The sequence below is a fragment of the Mustelus asterias genome, chromosome 21 (genome assembly GCF_964213995.1).
Source record: "Mustelus asterias chromosome 21, sMusAst1.hap1.1, whole genome shotgun sequence".
In the NCBI taxonomy this organism is placed as follows: domain Eukaryota; kingdom Metazoa; phylum Chordata; class Chondrichthyes; order Carcharhiniformes; family Triakidae; genus Mustelus; species Mustelus asterias.
Window position 1 is genome coordinate 52468618 of NC_135821.1, and position 17384 is coordinate 52486001.

At 41.1% G+C, this 17384-nt stretch overlaps 2 protein-coding genes across 4 annotated transcripts in view; both read right to left on the reverse strand.

Moving 5' to 3' along the window:
• gale (UDP-galactose-4-epimerase) overlaps positions 1-17384 on the reverse strand; it is an 87059-nt gene that overhangs the window by 46315 nt on the left and 23360 nt on the right. The gene's annotated exons all lie outside the window — the stretch shown is intronic.
• Positions 1-17384, reverse strand: part of eloa (elongin A) — a 55381-nt gene that overhangs the window by 14565 nt on the left and 23432 nt on the right. For all 3 annotated transcript variants that reach the window (XM_078237871.1, XM_078237870.1, XM_078237868.1), the window contains 4 exons: positions 15447-15559; positions 11927-12977; positions 8068-8182; positions 3566-3718 (listed from right to left, as the gene is read on the reverse strand). In XM_078237871.1, the coding sequence (XP_078093997.1) occupies positions 3566-3718; positions 8068-8182; positions 11927-12977; positions 15447-15559 (1432 nt within the window). The remainder of the gene's footprint in view (positions 1-3565; positions 3719-8067; positions 8183-11926; positions 12978-15446; positions 15560-17384) is intronic.

Below are 17384 nucleotides of genomic sequence, written 5' to 3' on the forward strand. Positions count from 1 at the left end.
GGTTTTAATCTGTCGAACACTTCCTGGGTAACTATTCAGGGAATTACATCAGAACTGTCTGAAGTCTCCGACTCTAACTCAAGTTGGATACATTCAAGGAGGATCCATCAGAGGTTCAAATCTCCCAGGCAATTCCCACGGAGGTCAGTGAGGGGTTCTGATGTGCATCTTAGGTCGTACATCCAGTCTCTGACTACCTTGTCTGCACTATACAAAACATAACGTTCATAGAGAAGGAAACGAGAGAGTGCAGAATGTAGTGTTACAGTCATAGCTAGGGAGTAGAGACAGATTAACTTAATGCAAGGTCAGTCCATTCAAAAGTCTGATGGCAGCAGGGAAGAAGCTGTTCTTGAGTCGGTTGGTATGGGACCTCAGACTTTTATATCTTTTTCCCGACGAAAGAAGGTGGAAGAGAGAATGTCTGGGGTGCGTGGGGTCCTTAATTATGCTGCCTGCTTTGCCGAGGCATCGGGAAGTGTAGACAGAGTCAATGGATGGGGGGCTGGTTTGCGTGATGGATTGGGCTGCATTCACAACCTTTTGTAGTTTCTTGCAGTCTTAGGCAAAGCAAAAGCCATACCAAGCTGTGATACAACCAGAAAGAATGCTTTCTATGGTGCATCTGTAAAAGTTGGAGTGTCATAACTGACATGCCAAATTTCCTTCGTCTTCTGAGAAAGTAGAGGCTTTGGTGGGCTTTCTTAACTATAATGTCAGCATGGGGGGACCAGGACAGGTTACTGGTGATCTGGGCACCTAAAAACTTGAAGCTTTCGACCATATCTACTTCATTCCCATTGATGTAGACAGGGGCATGTTCTCCACTACACTTCCTGAAGTCGATGACAATCTCCTTCGTTTTGTTGACATTGAGGGAAAGATTATTGTCGTCGCACCTATCGCCATCTCATTATTGTTGGAGATCCAACCCACTACGGTGTCATCAGCAAACTTGAAAAATCGAGTTGGAGGGGAGTTTGGCCGCACAGTCATAGATGTATAGGGAGTATAGTAGGGGGCTGAGAACACAGCCTTGTGGGGCACCGGTGTTGGGGATAATTGTGGAGGAGGAGTAGTTGCCAATCCTTACTGATTGCGGTCTGTGATTTAGGAAGTTCAGGATCCAGTCGCAGAGGGAGGAGCCGAGGCCCAGGCGACAGAGTTTGGAGATGAGTTTCGTAGGAATGGGTCTGAGCTAATGATTCAACAGGGAAGCAGAAGGAAAAAAGAAATTCCATCAAGGCTTTGATGGCACGGTGGTACAGTGGTTAACACTGCTGCCTCACAGCGCCAGGGACCCGGGTTCAATTCTGACCGCAGATAACTGTCTGTGTGGAGTTTGCACGTTCTCCCCATGACTGTGTGGGTTTCCTGCGGGTGCTCCAGTTTCCTCCCACGCACCAAAGATGTGCAGGCCATGCGAAATTGCCCCTTGGGGGATTAGCAGGGTCCATTATTGGGGTTACAGGGATAGGGCCTGGGTGGGTTGTTGTTGGTGCAGGTGCAATGGGCCAAATGGCCTCCTTCTGCACTGTAGGGATTCTATGGTTCTAAATTATACATCTCCTTGCCTTATGATTGGGGTGCTTCCAGTTTCCTCTGATGATCGACAAGCAATATCAGCAAAGTGAATTGAAACACTAATGTGCTGTCCTTACTTACTTCTTGTGTGTTTAAGGGAAATGAGTAAATGGAATCTGGTTACTGGTGTAACTATAATGGCATATCAGTTATTTAATGTGACCTGATTGCTAAAGTTGAGTAACAGGCAAAACCTGTATTATTCCTTCAATGTGCCCTCCAAAATATTGCAGATACTGGGGATCTGAAATAAAAACTGAAATATATCAGATTTGAAACATTAACTTTATTTCTCCCCCATAGATGTTGCCAAACCTGCTGAGTTTTTCCACCACTTTGTTTTTATGGGTGTCCTACTGTACTGATTGATAAACTATTTATAGAGAATTAGAATGAAGAATTTATCTCATGTAATCCATATAAAATTCAGAACCAAGTGTAAGAAAGGGTTGTGGTTTAGTTGTACTGGTGTGACAGATAATGGCATCAATACTACACATTGACCAGTGTTTATGCAACAGGAGCCTATAAATCACGATTCTATTTTTCTGCCTCCTTCAAAACCAGATAAGACCGGATGCACAACAGAAGATGCACGTTGGGACCCTGCAAAGGTCCCAATGTGCTGAACTTATGGGAATTGCCTGGGAAGTCTGAAGTTCCAATGAGCAATTCCCCTGCTTCCTCGCGAATGTCTCTGACTTTGAGCTCGAGTCCGAGAATGCTGACTGTTCTGTGGTACTTCCCTCAACGGTTTACCAGGAAATATTAGACAGAAAAACATAGTTTAACTCCTGGGTAAAAAACTGTCCTCCCCCTCCCACATGACCCAACATGATTACCACATTCCCATCTACACATTCATCCTTTGACCCATTAACTAAAGTTCACACTGGACATGTAAACTTACTATACAACAGCTAGGGCCATAAAAAGGGAGCATGTCTCATCTTCCCCCACAACACTACAGTGCTGCAATGATGTCCTCTGAGGGATGCTTCATTTCGCATTTCTAGAGAAGCTGGGGTTGGAAGACCCCACAAGAAATACAAAGCAATGTCGGGGCATGGAAGAGTTTGAGCTGGGAGGCAATCTGACAAGGAGTGCCGCTTCACAGAAGATCAGGGCCCTCATTTTAAGATGTTCAGGCTCCCCTAAAGTAAGTGCAGAAAGTTTTGGCCTCAGTCATTGCCAAAGTTGAGATCCCTGGTTCTACAATCAGCTGCATATGGCGCTTATGCGCAGTCACAGAAATAACACCGTAATTTCCCATCCTCCACACCAGTGGGCGATGCATCCAATATGTGGTAAAAATTGCTGCTTGAGATCATGCAAGTTCAAAAATCAAGTCAAGGGAGGCACACTCCAACACGTCACCATATTCAAGCTAGGAAAAAAGGTCACACAAGGCTGGAATTCAGAAATATGACATTGGGGATGCACAATTATTGATATAGAAGTCTGGACATCTGCTGCCTCCACTGTCAAGTAGCTTTCCAAAGTTCATCATCAAGATTAATAATGTCCTCAGTCAGGTAAGGAGGTGAAAATCCTGGCACCTGTGCAACATATCACAGCAAGGAGCCAAAACCCACAATAAAGTGGGAAGAAAACCTCTGGTCACGAAAAGAGTCCTTGCATAAATGACATTTAATGTTACTCCATGGTTAGAATATTTAATTCCTCCCAATAAGAAAGTAGGGCAGTTTGCAATGTGGACTCCTCTACACCTGTCGGTTGGGAGGCACAAATCAATCTGCTGCATCATGGATCGGTGTCAAAGATTTTCACTTCTCTAAAGCACATTGTGCGGTCATCAAACAGAGATTAGGTTCTTTCTAAGAAAGGGAGGAGCTAGAGCATCACGCAATCCTGGAACTCAACATGGAGCTACTCTCTTAATAGGAAGAAAATCATCGAGTCTTCATATATTTTGCATACTCCAGCAAATGCACACCTTTGATGATTATTTATGACTTACAATCCACATTGTTTTGTAGAACTCGAATACACTGTTCATAGAGTGACATCATCTTTGGGAGGTAGGCAGTCTTTGATCCTGAATACACCTGCATCTTGGAGTTAAACCGGCGACCAGTAAACCCCAGGTCCTCCTCAGACAGAACAGATACAGCTGCAACCAAAAGGAAAATATTGGTTACTTCTAAAGAACTTCAGGAATTCTAATCAACTGCATCAAAGAACAGCAAGCCTCTCCACCCACCCTACTCGCCTATCCACCCCACACACACACACACACCACAAACAACCACACCACAACCCCAAATCTGCACCACACATCTCACTGCACCCTACCCACACAAACACACCATGCAGAATCCCCCACCCACACAAATCCAACCTACCCCAATGCACTTCTCCCTCACTCCCCCAACACGTAAACACACTCTTCCCACTTTCTTGAGATCATACAATCTCCACAACCAGAACACTTGTTACACACCTGGCCAAAAGACTAAATGATTCAAATTGGAGCGAAGGGAGCTAGCAGTGCCCTTCTCTTCTCCCCTTCACACCCTAGATCACACCTCAATTCCCAGATTGGCTGTCCAGGGTCTTGATGGAAACTTAATTCAACACAACTGACTGAAGTTTACAGACCATCGTGTCAAGTCGGAAATATACACACATCAAAGCAAATTTATTTAAAAGCCACAAATTGACAGTACTTTTCATGGGAAAATTGTGAAATAACACAAGTTGGTCATTCTGGCTGGAGGTGGGGGTTGAGGATAATGGGATTTGGTGGCCACCCATTGCCTGTGGTGGTGAAGGTGACCATGGTGTTAAATTTTTTACACCTCAGATTTATTCCAGAGATTTTCTGGGAGACGTATGTGGAATCTCCCAGTCTCTCAGAAGTCCATTGCTGCACTAAGCAGATGACAGGTGCCACATAGGCAACACATTAGGTATCACGCCAATCAGACCAATCAGTTCCAAAGAGCAATAAGACTAGGGACCATTGTTGGTTTCACTCAGATTCAGGAGATAGTTGACTGCATGCAAGGTCATGGAGGCAACTACAGAGCAACTAGAGCCTTTGTGAACAGGAAGACTTTCCACTCACTGAATGATCAATTTGTCCACTGTTAGGGTATCAGGTCAGAAACCCCAACAAAGAAGCCAGATGTAGTTTATTAATTCCTTTGTTTGTTCTGGATCTTAGAACTTTAGAATTATCTTCATCATCATTTCCTGCACATTCTTCACTCCGAGCTGCAAATAACACATCCCCCTCTGTTTTCCTTCCCTATCAAAATACCGTTTGAGCACATTAACATGGCACACTCTGTGACTGTGACTTTTCCTTCTATCTGGTGTTCTTATCAAATAATTCGCCTCACTCAATTTCCTTTCCATTTGATAAGGCCCAGCGTTAAAGCTTGATTTAATGGTTCAGTAAGGCCACTGCTAAAGCTTGGTTCACCTACCACTGATAATCATACAAATACTTTATCTCCACAGCAAAACTATGAATTTTTGATTTCTTATCCGCTTCTTTTTTCAATCACATGCTGTGCCACCTTTAAATGCTGTCTGGCCAACTCACCAGCCCTAGTTAATCTTTCCCTGAAGTTTGACACAGAGTTCAACAACGTAGTCTCAGAACACTGACTCACCAATTTCTCCTTGATCAATTTAAGTGGTCCTCTTACCTCATGACCAAAAATTAATTTGAAGGGACTGAATTTAGTTCATTCATTAGCTGCACCCCCAATTGCAAAAAGTACAAACAGAATTATTTTATCCTAATCCTCTGGTTAACCCTGACAATTAACCCTCAACATTGTCTTTAAAGTTTGATGCCATCGCTCTAATGCTCCCTGCGGTTCTGGATGATACGCAATTGATTTAACTGCTTCACTCCTAAGCTATCCATAATTTCCCTGAATGACTGACATAAAATTGGATCCTTTATCTGATTGGATTTCTGTGGGTAGTCCATATCTGGCAAAAAAAATTAAGTAATTCTTCTACATTCCTTTTAGCTGCAATATCATGCAATGGAATGGCCTCCGGATATCTAATAGACATATCCATGATGGTCAACAAATATTGATTCACATTTTTCATTTTAGGGAGGGATCAACCACAAAGTTAAAAAGGTTCTTCAAATGCCAGAATGAGTATTAAGCTTGCTGGTTTGATTATTGCTCAAGATTCTCCTATTACCCAACATGTGCGACATGTCTGGCAAAATTCAACTACATCTTTAGGTCAATAGAAAATGTTTTTGTATTTTTGCTCGAGTTTTCCTTGCTCCTAAATTACCTCCCACTAGAACCTCGTGCAACACCTCGTTTCTATAACCCACCGGTAATATAACTTGATGAACCTCTGTCCATTTTTCATCTGTCTGAATATGTAAAAGGTCTCCATTTCCTCATGAAGACATCATTTTTAATGTAATAACATTCCAGTATACACTCAGATTCTTCTTCTGTGTATGCTTTCTGATACAACTGCTTTATCTCTACATTTTCGGTTGTAATTCTGCCAAGTTTCCTGAACTAAAGATATCCACTTCGTCCTCTACCTTGTTCTTGTTCTTTATTAACCATCTGATCAAAGATTGTTTCTGATAACTGAACCTCAGTCTCCATATCTTTACTCCTTGATTTCTCCTTCTCTTGTCTCAACCTGTGGCTTTGTGGTCTTGTTTCCACACAGTTGGGAAACATCCCAGGATATGCTTCCTGCAGCACCTCAGTTATTTGATTTTCCACTGGCTTTTCAGCCACAGTAAGTATCACTCCCACCTGTGATTCAGCTATATCGTTACCCAGGGTAAACTGTATCCCTGAAAAGGTAATTTCCCTACTACATCTACCACCACTTTTCACCAGATTCTCCAACCTTACCTGTCAAAACAAAAACATTTTCACTATTAATTTCATGTATTTCCACCATTTCTGGCAATATTCCATCCAAACTACATATCTCCTCATCTCTCACCATTAAAAATTGACTTTATCCTGTAGCTCTTAAAATCTTAATTTCTTTACCTACTCCTTCTGGTACACATGAGTAAACTTTACCTACGTAAATGAATTCTTTAAAGAGATCTGGCACTTGCTTATCAACAAACCTCTGAACAGGCTGTACATTCTTTGGCACCTTTACAGCTTCAACCATGGTTTCCTTTGCCACTTAAACTGCACTGGCTTATCCTGTTTTACCACGTCTGCCTTCCCAATGCTTTTCTTAAGTCACCAACACTGCAACTTTGTGTGTCCAACTTTATGACAATGAAAACCTCTAAGATTTCTTATTTCTCTTCCACCCTCATATGTTTCCTTTTTTAAAACTATCCTTACCACCTCCAATGAGATCCCCTTTGCCTTTACCACCTGAGGATTTTTCTTTTCCCCAGTTTCTATTCTTCACAGATTGAAATTGATGTCGAAAACCAAACCTTGGTTTACAAACCAATTCAAAATCATCTGCCAGACAGTCAATGGAAATGCATCCACTGGTCCAAAGTCAATGGGCATTGACACAGGTGTACATTTCTCCTGGGAGACCACTAAACACTCCCAGAGACAAATCCATCTTCTCCCCATGAGGTCTTTGGTGACCTATCATAACTCCCTTATCATCTGTGGCCCCAACATTACATAATTCCAAAGGCAGTTGGGGGTCTTCCTCAACATGGAGACCAGCTGTTGAACCCTGCAGAGGTCTCCCAATTGGGCACTCTGCGGCCCACGGAGTGCACAATGACCCCCCCCCCTCATCCAGCATTGGCTGCTCCTGTGGCACCATCCCCCAAACTTGTCAAGGCCTGCCTGATTGTTCTTGATGACATCCAACTGCACTCATATTGCATTGGCAGCTCCTGCTATTGAGCCCTCAAATTGGAAGCGCGGGAGCCCTGACGGCATCATTGATGATCGTAAAATGCAGCCGGGGTTTGCTAAACAGCTGAGGCATAGTCACTCCCGACTTTCTAGCTCGTCATTGTAGCCCCACCCCGCCCTGACAAAGTTCAACCCACTGTGTGCAGTGTGTATGAAGGCTGCCGATTGCTCTTTAAATATGGCACCTCCCTTTGACATGCTGAAACTTCCACCCCTTATTGGCTGGTTCCTCTACCAGCCAGACCACTTAGCCAAAATGGGAAAATCCTGTGCAGCCACTTGAGCCATTGGCATTTCCTATCAGTTGGGAAAATCCCACCCAAAATTGTTCACAATCTTGGCCTCTTATTTGACGGAGCTGAGCTTCCAACCTCATATTCTCTTCATCAGCAAGACCATCTATTTCCACCCTATTAAGTCACCTGCCTCAGCTCATCTGCTGCTAAAGCCCTCACCCATACCTTTGCTACTTTTAGCTCTGATCATTCCAATGGTCTCGTGGCCAGCCTTCCAACTTCCTCAACTCATCCAGTTCAAGTCTCATTCACTCACAAGATGACCATATTCACATTTTCAGCCTACATTGGAGTAGTCTCACCTTTCCTTTTTGGTGGTGATATTGGTGTTATATCCATAGATGGAAGGGGTCTGTAGTTGGGCTGGATAAGTGGCAATGGGATATCTGGCAATACAGGTACCACATCAATCATCATCTATCGAAAGAGGAAAGGAAAAGCAAAATTAAAATTTCAGTATTTAAGTGGCAAACTACAATCAATAATTTAAGGGAAGCACAATGGCATATGATATTGGAGGACCAATACATTGTACTACAGGCTAGTATAAAACGGAAAACTTAATTGCTTATATTTCTACATTTTTCCTTGTGTGTGTGATGCTAGTGTGCCTTTAAGAAATGTTTTTTTTTTAAACCATGTTCTCTGCAGTTTTTAAGCAGGCCTTTTGGTTTCATTGTGGCACCAGTTGCCTGCTTAGAAGTACTTTTATTGCTGCTTCAATGGTTTAAATGAGGTTTTGTTTATTTTTACTCTGGGCTTCATGCAGTGTCTGGGATTTTACTACGTTTTGAATTGTTAGGGGGAAGATTGATCGACAAGTCAAAGTCAGGTGGTTCCTTCCCAGAAGAATCCAAGGATTCACTTGCAGTTTTGGTTCAGAGTCAGAACCTGTTCTGGTTGTCAAGTTGCAGGCAGATTTCCTCTCTCTCTGTACTATAGGTTCTGCTGGCTAACTGGAAGCAGCTCTTCTTGCCTTCCTGGAATGAAAATTCTATCTCTTGCAATGTTTTGCTGGCTGAAAGCTAGAGACAGTAAGAAGTCTCACAACACCAGTTTAAAGTCCAACAGGTTTATTTGATAGCAAAAGCCACTAGCTTTCGGAGCTGCTCACAGGAGCAGCAAGCGCTCCAAAAGCTAGTGGCTTTTGCTACCAAATAAACCTGTTGGACTTTAACCTGGTGTTGTTAGACTTCTTACTGTGTTTACCCCAGTCCAACGCCGGCATCTCCCCATCATGAAAGCTAGAGGCCAGCAGTGGCATTATCTCTACCTCGAGAGCTGCTGGAAGTTACAAGGCTGGAAAGTCAGAGTTTCAATTCTCCAACCAAAGGACTAAGTTCCAGCATCACGTGAGCATTCATATTTTCTTTGCTAAACCAGTGGCAAGGGTATATTTTAAGGAGGTTTGTTTGGAAGGAACATTTCATATATTTGTCAAGGGTTATACAATATCATGGGTTTTTTTTATTGTTTGTAATTGGTAAAAGTTGTTGCTATATGTTAGCTGTATTCTTAAATAAACTTTGTTTGATAAAAGCTCCCTACTGGGTCATTTGAATCATACCTGAAGTGAAACGTGTTTACCCTAGCCAAATTCAAATTGCAAAACTTATGATCCAGGCAGTCCTCATAAAACACTTTGGAGTTTCTGACCGGAATTATAACAGCGATTTCCCTTTTAAGGCAATTTTTTTCTTTTATTCTTTCATGGGTGTGGGCATCATTACAAGGCCAACGTTTGTTGCCCATCTCTTATTGCCCTTGAAACGAATGGCTTGCTTGACCATTTCAGAGGGCGGTTAAGAATCAACCACATTGTTGTCGGTCTGGAATCACAAGTAGGCCAGTCTGGGTAAGGATGGCAAATTTCCTTCTCTAAAAGGGAGTTAGTAAACCAGATGGGCCTTTACAACAATCAACGATAGATTTATGAGCAGCGTAAGTGATACTAGCTTTATATTCCAGATTTTATCAATTGTAATTAAATTCCACCAGCTGCCGTGTGCATTAGCCCAGGCCTCTGGATTATTAGTTCAATTGCATTACCACAACACCATCATCTTTGACTGAATAAAAAGTGTTGCTGAAGATGCTGACAGTACCACCATTTCTCATTACCTAGTTATTAGAATAAAATTATGTTCCATTATCAAAAAAAAGAATTTCTCAGTACCTCTACATTTCAACACTCAAATGTTGAATTTCTGTGGCCAAAGGTCTGGCACTTTAGGCCGTTTCCAAAGCCAGTCTGTGGTTGGGCAGTTGGGTCCCTGAAAGTGACACAACTGACAGGAATTGCTACTTCCTCACCCCCAGAGTAAATGGAAGGTCTGTTAGAGTTAGTTTATATCATAGGCTGCAGCAAATAAAATTTCCAAATTAATCTGGAGGGGATTTATATTGTCTGCTAATGATAAGTCACACATGCTTTTTAGTGTTATGGACAAATACGAGGAGTCATTTACTCTGAAATCTTGAAGATATAAATATACCTACTTCCTATAATTTTATTGCACAAGCACAAACCCCAGTCAATTTTCTCCCCATATTTCTTGAACCTGATAAACTTGTACCACGCACTGCAAGACAGTAAATACCAAAGTCGAACTCAGAGGACAGCTTGTTTTAATGTAGAATTCAATCTGATCATGTAACTGGAGACTCGTCAGTGTTTCCAGTTTTTATAACCAACTGCAGTCAGGGTTCAGTGGGGCGAAAATGATTTTTGACATTTATAATTCCTCATTATATTGAAGTTTATTTATTACTGTCACACGTAGGTTTATGTTAACACTGCAATGTTGTTACTGTGAAAATCCCCTAGTCGCCACATTCTGGCACCTCTTCGGGTAACAGTGAGGGAGAATTTAGCACAGCCAATGCACCTAACCAGCATGTTTTTCGGACTGTGGGAGGAAACCGGAGCATATGGAGAAAACCCATGCAGACACGGTGAGAACGTCCACACAGACAGTGTCCCAACCCGGGAATCTGGATCCCTGGCGCTGTGAGGTAGAATATGCAAGTTTACATAATTGTCTTCTCAGTGGAGTTTGTGGATTCATGGCTCAGCTAAAACACTAACGTTTAATGGCTAATGGCCACGTAGATTCTTCTTCCAAACATACAACTACTTATCAATAATGGCCAATGGGAATAAATGGCTGAGATTTAATTTCTTAGTAATTTTGTCAGTAACGTTTTGACTCTCAGTGGTTGGGTTTAAGTTTAAAAACAGACAGACATCAAACCATTAATGCATAACCCAAGAGTTCAGAATCCAATCCATGTTCCAGTTTTCTTTTCATTTTCAAAGAGAAGTACAGTAACTTTCATTCAGATTCATTCACAGATTCTTGCTCTTGTCAAAGAGCTCCAGGTGACGTGTTGACCCAAACATTTTTTGTTTAAAAGCATTAAGTTTGACTTCACTTTGCTCCATTGTCCAAACACTTGGTTCAGAGGAGCAGTGGATCAAACTTTTTGGCTTAACTCCAAGCCTCAAAACTATTGTGGCCAGGAAATGGAGCCACCTGAAAACATCCACCAGGGTCTCCAAGGTACTTCTATTAATAGACTGACTGACAGTAGAAGAAATCCCAAATACATAATAATGAAAGAAATCCTATCTCTGTGCAGGTTTCTATCAAACAGGTACAACATAATAGATTTCTTTTTAAAAAAAAGGAAAAACAAATTATTCACCCAAGAATCCTGCCATAAGTACAATTTGAAATAAAGATAATTATTTTACTATGTTTATGATGATAGGACTTGAGGCTCAAATTTGTACTTTTTCTTCTCCTATTCTCTTTTTATCCCCCACAGGCATTCACCTCTTGCTGGGTAAGATTCTGTGGGAGTAAAAAAATAATGTAGTGCCTTCAGATTTGGTCTCTTTGTGCAAGCTGGCCTCTGCTCTTTCCTGTCCTTGATTACCCAGTGATCAGCTTACACAACAGAACTGCGGTAATGAATCCCATGTTGTCACACTCAGTAGCGCAATTAACAGCACAAATGCACACATGCAAAGATCAGAAGGACTGAGTTTCAACCTACGCAAAGGAGATTATTGTTAAACTTCTACAATCTATAACATACTTTTATTCCTCAGTATCAATTATAATCTTAAGTAATCTAATTTAATTTTAATGTTACCTTTCTGGGTTTAACACTCGGCATTTTCTCAATGTGCCGTTTGGATTTCTTCTTTTCCTCCGCATTCTGTTCTCTATAGGAGTCTGAGCTCCTGGAACCAGATTTTGACAGAGGCTTATTTGACCCTTTGGATTTGTCTGGACGAGTCTCTTTTACCTTCTCAACAGGTTTGTTAATCTTTTTCTTTTTTTTCTGTGGCTGGTCATAGCTAAGGTAGGACTCAAAAGACATTGTTGGTTCTTCAAAGTCATCAACCACTGTTGGTTTAATAGAGTCCTTATGGGAAGAAACAGACTGATTTTTTTCTGTAGATTTTGATTTTTTCGAGTCTGGCGTTTCTTTCTGTTTACTTGATGTGGGTTTCTCTTTGGGTTTGTCCAGTGTATTCCTTGGTTCTTCACGATCAGATTTTCGCTTGTCTAAGTCCCTATGTTTATATTTTCTATCATCTAACGCTTCCTCAGGTTGCAGGCGAGGTTTCTTATGACTGGAACTTATTGATGCAAACTCTCCTCGGTCCCTATGATTATGCTGTTCCTTTGAAGAAGGTTTATTCATTTTATCTTGCATTTGAAGTGAGGAAAATGTATACTTTTCATCATCTTTTGTAACCGATTGCTGCTTTTCCTTGTGTGAAGACTTGTGTTCCCTGTCACGGCCTGTACTCACTTCCACTCGTGAGCTGCGATGGTCCCGAGGAATTTTATGGAAACTTTTCGGTGGTTGCATAGGTTGCTCAACATCTTCATCAGAATAGTCATTCTCCTCATCATAATCCTCCACAGGAGGAGATTTAGTCCATCTCTCGGCCTCCTCTTTAAAATTGGATTTTGAAGACTGGTAGCCATGGCTACCAGACCTGAAAGATTTCTCACTCTCCAGCAAGTGTCTCCTTTTCTCATGAATCTGTTCATAGTTTGGTTCATAGGGCTCTTTATGAGGGATCTGGAATGTCTGTCCACAATTTTCTTCTGGAGAAAGGTCCCTGTGTCTCCTTTTAGAAACCCCTTTATTATTAGCACACTCTCGCTCTTCTAGTGTATTTGTAGATCTGAACAAAATAAACATACAATTAATGATAAGAAAATTTTAATTGACATTGTTATAGTATTTAGACAAAAGACTATTTTTAATAAGGACATTCAAAGTTCTTTCCAATGACACAGCAGATAGAAACATTGGCCAACGTGGAACTGAGCCACAAAAATTAGGCAAATCCCAGGTCCAATCTCTGGTTTCTATCAGCTAGAAGGGACAACAATAGGTCCCATGCTCAGTGAAAAAAATCAGACAGAACTTATGATCACTAACTACTAACATTTAATGGAAAGTATTGATTTGTGCATGTATATGTACAGATCAGAATCTGTGAGAGGTCCTATAATCAAACCTGCCAACAGTCATGGCATAAGTTCACAAAAGAGGAATGCATAGTTCACAGGAAAGCACAAGTGAATAGTTATTTGAAAATCAGCATAGATAAACAAGATCAAATTAACTTCTTCTACTGTAAAATTCTATGCTTCAATGGCTGAGAGGCAGGATAAATCATCACTGGTCCAACAGTAAAAACTTCTGCAAACTAGAGACAGAATTAAAACTTCAATCTTTAATTAGATGGGAGAGGAATATAAACCATTTGCCATCCCCTCCCAGTGAATACAAGCAAAATATAAACCAACATGGTAATATTTACACATTGTAGCAGGATGATTGAGGGCTGATATGTCAGCTGTGGCCTGATGAGGATTCTGATCCCTGAGTAAGTATGGCCCTTTAAAGAACCCTACCTTTCATAGATAATTGCATTGCAGTGCAGGGAAGGCTAGGTGACTCAAAGATGATGGGATCATGTAACAATCTATTTGAGTGGAAGATAGCCTGTCAGTCCAACTCATGCAAGTTAACATAAATTCCAATTATTGTATCTGTATAGAACAGCATGATGTTTTAAATGAACTTACCAGAAACAATTGAGCCAACAGTTCAAACTCTTAATCTTGTAAAGCGTAAAAGATGATGCCATGTTCTTATCAATCAATTGTCAGAGACCTTTTTTTGTGGGAGCATTGGGTGATGAGGCAAAGGTGAACTACTTCAATCAGTTACCTTTTTGACTGCAGACTGGAATCGCCGTTTTGGTAACATTAATATGTTATCCTACATTATTCTGTATCTTTGGCACTATGAGACATTGCATTGAGCTTGTCCATCTTTAAAAGACAAGGACATTCATAGGAGAATGATGTGTTGTTTAACTGAAATTGGAATACCTGGAAGTTCAGATTCCTGATCACCTTGGTTTGGGATGCTATTTTCTCTATTTTACCATGAATATCTAAACCAAATCCATAAACAAAGAAAAGTCCAGTCACAAAACTGGTAGCAGGAGAGTTTTTCTCTAATTTACTAACTGAAGAGCTCAAGTTGAGGGCCAATTGAAAGTGACAACTTCAAATTTCACACTGCCATATTTAGGGAAGAAGAGTTATTTTCAGCTTTCTATTATCATTACACAAGATAGATAATTCTTTCTCCTCCGAACCCAGCTTCCAGAATTGGCTTGTTACGCATTAAACATTGTGACGCTAGTGTACCTTTAAGAAATATTTTTTTAAAATCATGATCTCTGCAGTTAAGCAGCTTTGGCTTTTTTTCATTGTTACCGAGCTGTCTGCTAAAAGTCCTTTTATTGCTGCTTCAGTGGTTTAAATGGGGTTTTATTTATTTTTACTCTGAGCCTCAGGTACTTTCTGGGATTTATTTTAATGACCCTGCATTTTAAGGGGAAGAATGATAGACAAATCAGGTGACAGGAGTTCTTTCATTTTCAATTTGGCTACTGTTTTAGAAGGTGTTTGGACATCAGACTGAAAAGCAGTGTTTCTCTCTCTCCCTAATGTTGGAAATTCTGCTGGTTAGCTGGAAGCAAGGCTTCCTGACTTCCGGGAGTGAAAATTCTGCTGTTGATGGTTTGCTAATTAGTACCTAGAGCCTCTCTCTCTCTCTCTCCCTGGTGCTTTGGGAAGCTGTTCTGACTTCAAGCTTGTCTGTGTGTGTATCAAGAGAACTGCAGCATCCAACCACAGGACTAAGTTCCAGCATCACGTGAGCATTTGTATTTTTTGTGCTAATCCTGTGGCAAGGGTTTTGTTTATGGGATTTGTTTGGTTGGAACGCTATTTAGCCATTAAGATTTAGACAATATCATGGCTGTTTTTTTCCTTGTTTGTAATTGGTAAAAGTTATTGCTAATTTTCTTTCCATACATGTTAACTGTATTCTTAAATAAACTTTGTTTGACAAAGGCTCCCTTGTGGGTCATTTGAATCACACCTGAAGTGAAACATCACATGCTTACCCTAGCCGAATTCAAAGTGCAAAACTTATGATCCAGGCAGACTTCATAAAACACTTGGAGTTTCTGACCTGAACCACAACAACATAATCAGGGAAAACAAACGTATATAGTGCATAACAACAGCTTTCACTATTTGAGCAGAGAGGGCTGTTAAAATACCGTTCTACTTCCTGGGGTACCAGTTTCTTCCACTTTGAGACTAAGTTCTTAGCATTATCTCCAACCACATCGTGCTTCCTGAATCCATTCACAGTTTTTCCTATTCCTGTATCCTGTTTACAAAAAGAACAGAAATAGCAATGAAACCAATTTATTCAGCCTGTGAATTCAACACAAACACAAATACGAATATACAAATTAGAAGCAAGAGTAGGTCACTCGGCCCTTTAAACCTGCTCTGCCATCCAATAAAATCATGGGTGATCGGATTATAACTCAATTCCACATTCCAGCCTTCCCCCAATAAACTTTCACCCCTTTGCTTATCAAGAATCAATCTACCTCTGCCTTAAAATATTCAAGACTTTGCTTCCACCCCTTTTCAGGAAGAGAGTTCCAAAAGTTCAGAACCTTAAAAAAAAACAATCCTCACCACCACACTCCAAATCTACATGAAAAGGTAAATTAGCCATAATTCCCACTAATAATCCAGCAATTTATTAAGCATAAGGACACATGGAATTTCAGGTGAGAACAGGAACATCCTCGCCACATATTGCTGTAATTGAATATCCTGTCTGGTTTATACATTAGTCATTTGAAGAAGGCATCAGGGACAATCAATACAAATGGCACCTTGACCTAGCAAGTAGTTAAAAACACCTTCAGAAGCAGAGGGAAGAAAGGTAAGTCTTGCCTCACAAATTTGATTGAATTCTTTGAGGAGGTAACTAAGTGTGTAGATGAAAGTAGAGCAGTTGATGTTGTATACATGGATTTTAGTAAGGCGTTTGATAAGGTTCCCCATGGTAGGCTAATGAAGAAAGAAAGATGGTGTGGGACAGAGGGAAATTTGGCCAATTGGATAAGTAACTGGCTATCTCATAGAAAGAAGTTTAACAACACCAGGTTAAAGTCCAACAAGGTTTATTTGGTAGCAAAAGCCACACAAGCTTTCGGAGCTCTAAGCCCCTTCTTCAGGTGAGTGGGAATTCTGTTCACAAACAGAGCATATAAAGACACAGACTCAATTTACATGAATAATGGTTGGAATGCGAATACTTACAACTAATCAAGTCTTTAAGAAACAAAACAACATTGTTTTGTTTCTTAAAGACTTGATTAGTTGTAAGTATTCGCATTCCAACCATTATTCATGTAAATTGAGTCTGTGTCTTTATATGCTCTGTTTGTGAACAGAATTCCCATTCACCTGAAGAAGGGGCTTAGAGCTCCGAAAGCTTGTGTGGCTTTTGCTACCAAATAAACCTGTTGGACTTTAACCTGGTGTTGTTAAACTTCTTACTGTGTTTACCCCAGTCCAATGCCGGCATCGCCACATCATGACTATCTCATAGAAGACAGAGGGTGGTGGTGGTGGATGGAAAATTTTCAGACTGGAGACCAGTCACCAGCGGTGTACCACAGGGATCAGTGCTGGGTCCTCTGCTATTTGTGATTTTTATCAATGACTTGGAGGAGGGGGCTGAAGGGTGGGTCAGTAAATTTGCTGATGACACCAAGATTGGTGGAGTAGTGGATGAGGTGGAGGGCTGTTGTAGGCTGCAAAGAGACATTGACAGGATGCAGAGCTGGGCAGAAAAATGGCAGATGGAGTTTAACACTGATAAGTGCGAGATGATTCATTTTGGGAGGACAAATTTGAATGCGGATTACAGGGTCAACGGCAGGGTTCTGAGGAGTGTGGAGGAACAGAGAGATCTTGGGGTTCATATCCACAGATCTCTGAAGGTTGCCACTCAAGTGGATAGAGCCGTGAAGGCGGCCTATAGTGTGTTAGCGTTTATTAACAGGGGGTTGGAGTTTAAGAGCGTGGGGTTATGCTGCAACTGTACAGGACCTTGGGAGACCACATTTGGAATATTGCGTGCAGTTTTGGTCACCTCACTATCAGAAGGATGTAGAAGCATTGGAGAG